The sequence below is a fragment of the Triticum urartu genome, chromosome 5A (genome assembly GCF_056163025.1).
Source record: "Triticum urartu cultivar PI428250 chromosome 5A, HENAU_Tu73, whole genome shotgun sequence".
NCBI lineage: Eukaryota > Viridiplantae > Streptophyta > Magnoliopsida > Poales > Poaceae > Triticum > Triticum urartu.
In genome coordinates this window covers 122,215,688-122,222,704 of record NC_141877.1, presented here as the reverse complement: position 1 = coordinate 122,222,704, position 7,017 = coordinate 122,215,688, and the positions used below count along the sequence as shown (strand labels likewise).

At 45.7% G+C, this 7,017-nt stretch overlaps 1 protein-coding gene across 1 annotated transcript; it reads right to left on the bottom strand.

Moving 5' to 3' along the window:
* Positions 1-1,818: 1,818 nt before the first annotated feature.
* On the bottom strand, positions 1,819-6,473 carry GUN1 (s uncoupled 1). Its single transcript, XM_048672721.2, has 4 exons — positions 4,121-6,473; positions 3,226-3,439; positions 2,437-2,621; positions 1,819-2,298 (listed from the first exon to the last, which is right to left on the bottom strand). Exons 1-4 carry the CDS (start codon positions 6,034-6,036, stop codon positions 2,037-2,039), a joined length of 2,577 nt encoding a protein of 858 aa, XP_048528678.2. The 5' UTR covers positions 6,037-6,473; the 3' UTR covers positions 1,819-2,036.
* Between the last annotated feature and the right edge of the window lie 544 nt (positions 6,474-7,017).

Sequence of the window (7,017 nt, the reverse complement as noted above, 5' to 3'; positions counted from 1 at the left end):
GGATTTTTTCTCTTTTGAGATATAATTCATATATTTTACATTTCATGAATAGACCTAAGGAGTCTTTGCGAACATATTACCATTAGTAATTCCTTACCGTTATTTCCGTTTACAGCATAAGTGAGGTATATGATGAGGGCTTCATCACGGTCACCGCTTTTTTTTTGTCCTCCTATTAAAGTCTATAATTGTTAGCTGCGATGGTGACAATTTTACTGCATATGTTGCAACATACATACTATATACATGTATTTACTAGAACAAAATAGTCAACCATCGTCTACAGGTACACCCAAAAGTTCCTGTGCACTTTTCTCCATCCAGAATCCAGATAATAAACCAGAAACAGTACTAGTACTAGTAGTAACAGTTACAAGTAGAAATTGTCCAGAAATAGTGGCGAATCTGCTGTTGGACCAATCTCTTTCAGCTGTCATTCAAGTTTGTTTGCCATGGCCTCCCTTCGCTCGCTTGGGGAGCAGAGCATATCCCCTCCCAACTTGCTGGATAATCATTAGCTTTGCATGGGCCTCAAGCAACCCATCTATTTTGCTGGTGCTGGTGCTGTGCTCCCACACGCAATCCTTCCTCCCTTTTTCTTTGCTGGCTTTTGCAACTTGCAGCCACACCTCTGAGGCCTTTTTTGTTCATAGAATAGGATTATCATAGGAACAAGATTTTTGTAGGAAATGAGATGACATATATAGATGTCATTTGGTTGACACCAAATTTTTTTTTCCATTGAGTCTAGGCTCTTTTTTATTTTCTTATGAAATGTGGAGGATAGGAACCAATTCTATGTAGGAATAAGAATCCATTCCTATGAACCAAAGGGCTTTAAAGGAAAAAAATTCTATAAAAATCCTATCCTCTAGAATTTTTATGAAATTCCTCTAAACCAAAGGAGGCCTGAATTTATTTGATCTTCAAACTTCTCGGCCATTTCTTTTCCGAGAAAAAAGAGAGAAAACGACGGACCATTGATTTCTTCCCACAAAGAGAAAATCAATCGAACAATGCTAACCGATCATTTACCGATCCCGTGACCAAAACCAGAACCATCGGTTCTTCCTTTTTCCTTGGTATGAATGTCGCTCTCGCCTCTCTTCCTTTGACTCCGCCCTCGTGTAAGATGTCGCTTCAACGACTCAAAAGTATCTAAATTAGGAGAAACAGGGCAGATATGCAAGGGGGTATGCGAGGAGGAAGAAGTCAAATACCGATGATAGCGAAAAGCGAACCAACCATTAAATGTAAAATGAAAACAAAAGTAAAAAAATGGGTCGCGTGTCGGTGATATACAGTTTCCAGCCAATTTTTTGACCATTTCGAATGGTTGACAATGCCCCACTCCAGGTCCAATTGTTCAGAAAGGAACCATGGCAAGTGAATGAATGAATGAATCAGCAGACTACACATTGCGCTCATCTCCTCCACGCCTTTTTGCTCGCCCTTTCCATGGCGCCTCGTCAGCCAACCACTTGAGCTGCCCACATAGCCACAGGCTGCTTGCTCATCATTCATGGACGGGGAGATGCCATTTGCATCTTCAACAAAGCTGATGGCATCTTGTATCTTGTAAAGCAGCATCACGAGCCAAAGGGGAAAACCAGCCAGTGGAGGTGTCAGCGTCATCCATCCATGGCACTTGCCGAAACAAGAGCAAAAGAGCTCCAGGTATCTGCCTTCACTGGACGAGTACCAAAACAAGAACTCAAGGCATCTTAACCTGCTGCAGATGACCCTCTGAGAGCAGTGATTCCCGGTCCTTGCTGTCGACGAAGCGACAATCCATCAGGGACAGGGGAGCCAATCGGGTGGATTCTCATTAAACTTCTTTTCTCCACCCCTGATGAAAGGAGTTGGAACTTGAAAGGCACACTGCCAATTAACAACAGGATTCAACAACAAAACAAGCTCCTATTCGGCGAGCCTATAGTACACTACACAGTCTTCTGAAAGGCAGAAGACAAACTAAGGAGAGGCGGGGGAGCTTACAGACAACGCTGCTACAGGGGTATGCCGTGCTCTACGGGCTACAACTGCAGCGCCTCCAACCTCGGCACCAGATTGGATGGGCTTGCACGCTGCGCACGCTCGTCACTGAGGAGTATCGTGTTGATGGTGCCGGATTCTCTCAACCAGGCAGCCACCACGACGCTGGGCGACACAAACCTTCCAATGTTGAATCGCTCAACCTGAAACGGTGCTCCGATTGAGTTGAGAAGTGCTTCGATGACGTGGCGAAGAGTGCTTGCGCCCGCAATCTTGCTATGCTTTCCCCACCCTGTCAGAATGCTGTACAGATATACAGAGCATGGTTTCAGTTATACAGATACAGATGGGAGGAAAAGTTAACAGCCTTTGCATTTGCACAGACACAAAACTACCGTAAATGTAACAAACACAAGAAAAATAAGTTGTAGCATCGAGTACCTTAGAAACTCAGGCATAGCTCGTCCTTCGAAGACAATAGAGCGCACATTCAGGAGCCATGCATGGACCATTGCTTGAGCTGCACCACATGACATAAGGTGCAGGTCCAAGCAAAACTCACTCCATGTGTTCTCCCACACACGGCGATTTACCCCTTCGAGCACAATTAACTGAGCTCCTTGCCTCTGAAAATAAGAAGGAACACACATTTGTCATTCAATTCATCAAATGGATTAGCCCTGTGTATGCAGTTTAACAGGGAACATTTTACATAGCATGCAACGCTTGCTACTCTACATATGAAGATGGTTTAGTACAATTAAATATCAAGCTGTCCAGTAAATACCAAATTCAGGACAGTTTAACTACTACAAATCTCAAAACAACTTCCAAAGTAACCAAAAATGCCAATAGACTACGTAAAAAATGTTTAATTGAAATATTAGAATGGCTATCACATATCATGAGTATCTTCATTCAAGAGATAAGATCAAATTCCATGTATACTAAGGTTAAGGATAATGACAAAATCCACTACACCAAGGGAATATTAAAGATTACAAACTATCACAAGTCACTTAAAAGTTAATATAAAAGAACAAGTATTACTATGATACTATTTCATCTATTCAAATATAACCAGTCAGTTGAGAATAAAAATTACCCCTAAGCATCGATAAATTGCTAAGGATTACTCAAGGATTTAACCTTTTTAACATCACAAAATCTCTGTTTTTGCGAATCAACACAATACTTAAATCAAAGATGTACACTTTGAGCAGATCCTACCTGGCCAAAATGCCACAGCATATCAGTAAGAGCATTATAAAAGGCAGACGATGTTGGAGAATCCATGCGTCCCAGCTGATTAAAAAGGGACTGTGCTTGCGACCAAATTTCTTGGTAACCCATAAGGAGCCCATACGCAACACCATAGACAAAGTTATCAAACAAGCGAAGTTGTTCCAGTAATAGGGCTGCATCTTCAAAGTTATTACAGCGACTGCAAGAACCAAATTGAAGCGTAGAGTTAGTTACGTATACCAGATTTGCAGGTTGGAGAGGAGCGCAATGTGACTCTGCTAATTCAGATTTATGTACTAATAACATGATTTCCTAACTCAACCCTCATATGTATTACACTTCTGTTTTGGCCAAAATAAATATGGAGACATAAGGATATCTTCGGCTTACACTCTTTTCTAGAACCAGCAAAAAATGAGAGGATGTAAAATAAATAGTATTTTCCATACGTAGATCATGTATTCTGAAGGCTAAAATTTAACCAGTGCAAGCATACATCCATATTGGACTTAGAAAAATTAAACTGACAGGAAAAAGGTAATTAGCTTCCAGTACAATTCAGCACAAAATTTTGAAATTTTCAACTGGTATGACAAGTTTAGAACTAAATGGCCAGACAGCATCTAGTGGCAGAATACTGAGAACAATTTCCAGTATAATATAGCACTAATTTTTTAACTTTCAACTAGTACAACAAAATTAATAACAAAATGGCTAGATAAGCATCCAGTGGTAGAATACTACTCCCTCTGTCCCATAATATAAGAACGTTTTTGACACTAGTGTAGTGTAAAAAACGCTCTTATATTATGGGACAGAGGGAGTAAGAATTAGAGAGATTTGGCATTAAAAGGCTTAAGTTAAAGAAATCAAGATGTACCTGCAAGCATTCAGGATCGCAGAAAATGTAACAACATTTGGCCTTACACCCTGTTGGACCATCTTCTGAAACAATTCCAGAATGAAATACAATTCCTGAGACCTCCTCATCCGGACATCAATGGCAGAGCGTCCTCTTGTCACTGGATTAGCAGCCCTTATGATCTGGCCATTATAAACCCCAACAATGCCCATGTCCCCAACTTCAGGATCCTCCTCAGCGTGTACCTTAGACTTGCCAAATGCATCAATTATTGTGTTATATGTAACCACATTTGGTTTGATACCCATCTCAGTCATATCATTTAGCAAAGATAATGCCCACTCTACCAATCCATTCTTGGCCAATGTGTCAATGAAAGAGCTGAACAGAACAACGTCGGCCTTTAGGCCAGATTCCTTAAAATCTAAATAGACATTAAATGCATCTCCGTGCATTCCCGCTTTTGAATAGATATCTATCAAAGTTGAGTATGTGAGTACACTAGGAGCTACCCCGCGTCTCCTCATATCTTGGACGAGGAAAGAGACGATGTCCAAGCGTCCCTGCTTTCCATATCCATTAATCAAAGAATTGTAAGTGACAGTATCCTTCTCAATCCCAGAGTCCTCCATCTCGTCACACACAATGGCAATTTCGGCATACTTCCCGGTCTTCACATAAATAGCCAGCACTGTGTTGTAGCAAACTCGATCCAATCGAATTCCCAAAGACTTCATCTTTTCGTACAACTTGAGTGCCTCCTCATACTTCTCCAGCTTGGAGTATCCATCAATCAGTGTACTGTATGTAACAACATTTGGCTTCAGCTTTTTCGCTTCCATATCCAGCAGAACCTGCATAGCAAGCTCTATGTTGCCACACTTGCAAATTGCATCGATAAATGTGTTGTATGTGTAAATGTCACGCCCAATGCCAAGATGGGTCATTTCATCAAAGACAGCACGGGCATCCTCCAAGTGCCCTGCGCGGCTGCACGCAGAAAGAAGTGAATTGAAAGTCTTCCGGTCGGGACAGAGCCCATCCCGTAGCATCTGACGAAAATATCCGAGCGTGAACCTGAGGTCAACACCCCCTTTCCCACATGCATCAATCACCGCATTGTACGTAACTGTGGTAGGCCGCAAGCCTGCACCCTTCATCGACTCAAGCACCCCCATGGCCTCGGTCGCAAGACCACTCCTCGCATATGCTGATATGAGCGCTGAGTATGCAAACACCGTTTTGCCATAACCCCCTGCAATGCCAGCATCAAAACCTCTTCTTGCAAGGTCTGGTCGCCCCATCTTGCCGAGTGCACCGATTGTGGCAGTCAAAAGCTTGCCTTTATCGACGGAGCCATTGCCAACAAGGGGCAATGCAGCGTGGAACACCTCAAGCGCACGGACTGCAGATTTGTCCCTGTCGCCGAGCTCCCGAAGGACATGGCAGTAATCATCAGGACCAACCAGCTCTCCCCGGAAAGAGGAAAGCGATGCGCCGAGCGCGCGCCGGTCATCAGGGGCAACACGGAGCAGCTTGTCAACACAGCGCCCAGCAGCAGCTGAGGACGTGCGCCCGCCGCGGTCCTGGCCACCCGCCCCACGGTTGTTGCGCTTGGAGATGTTCTTCGTGGAGCGCGCCCGCCTGAACTCAGGGCCAAGCGCCCCTACAGCGGCGCGCTGGGGCTGCACCGCCCATGGCGCGGCCGGGCCACTAAATATCGGGTTCTGGACGGGCGGGCAGGCCACGGAGTGGGACCCCGCCGCGAGGAAGGGCGGGCAAAGCGCCGCCGCCGCGGCAGGAGCCGACGCGGACGCCGACGCATGCAGCCGGGCCGTGGCCGTGGCGGGGGCCGCCGCCGCCGCCGCGGCAGGGTGGTGGGAGGCGGCCGCCGCGTGCGCCTGCGACGGCGTGAAGTGCGTCGTTGGCGCCATGACGGCCACCGAACGCAATCACCTTCCTTCCTCCACGGACTCCCGGCACCGTACGTATCCCGCCTCGGAGACCCTCCCAAACTCCTCCAAATCCTTCCACACAACCAAACAGCTTCTCCAATCTCTCGCCCCGCAATCAGGCTGGACCGGAAGCGAATCCCCGGGAGACAGCGACCAGGAAGTCAGGATATTTATATGGCCGGAGCAACAAGATCGCTCCCGCGTGCAGCGACGGCGATTACTGCGTCGCCGCGCGCTGGCAGCATGCTAGTAGTGGCGAATGATTTGGTGATAAGATTGGATTAGGCGGATTTGGGGATTGGATGGCTGGGAGAGGAAGATCGCACCAGGCTGCGCGCGGGGGTGGGGGAGGGAAGAGATAAGACGCCGGAGCAAGCAAGGAAGAGAGAATTATTTCCGGAAGATTTCTCGTCTGGAAAGCGTCACCGGTTTTGTTGGTGGTGTAAAGTCCATGACCTGTGGGGCTGGCATTCGAGGTGGCCCGGCTGCAACGGCAGATGGTGGAGGTCTGTGGGAGTGACATGTGGGGCTGACTAGGTCCGAATCAGCTGAGCTGGTAGTGCTGTGTTTATTAGAGCAGATGATGTAAAAACTGCTAGATGCAAATTTACATCACCAAAAAAGCGAATTTTACAACAAAAACACCTAACTTCAACGGATGATTTACATCAGCCGTGCGCCCGTCGCTCCAACATGCAACAAAGATGCTTGGTAGTTAACGGACAATAATATCATTCTTAACGTGTTGGATTTTGGACCACTATTCTAAGATTGATTGTGCTATCTAGTCCATTTTCTTGGTGCACCCTTCGATCAATGAGTTAAGATTGTGTCAATCCCTCGCTCTTCTGATCACATCATTTTGCCTTGAAAAGCAAGATTGTTCCCCAGCTTAGTAACATATCGGTGGTTCGTGATTTTCCGAATATCTTCTCGGAAGTGTTATCAGGTTGTCACCTG

Coding starts and splice junctions, on each gene's coding strand:
- GUN1 (XM_048672721.2), bottom strand. CDS start 6,036: ATGGCGCCAACGACGCACTTCACGCCGTCGCAGGCGCACGCGGCGGCC. Junction 2,622..3,225: donor TGCTGTGGCATTTTGGCCAG/GTAGGATCTGCT, acceptor TCTTATTTTCAG/AGGCAAGGAGCTCAGTTAAT. Junction 2,299..2,436: donor GCTATGCCTGAGTTTCTAAG/GTACTCGATGCT, acceptor ATATCTGTACAG/CATTCTGACAGGGTGGGGAA.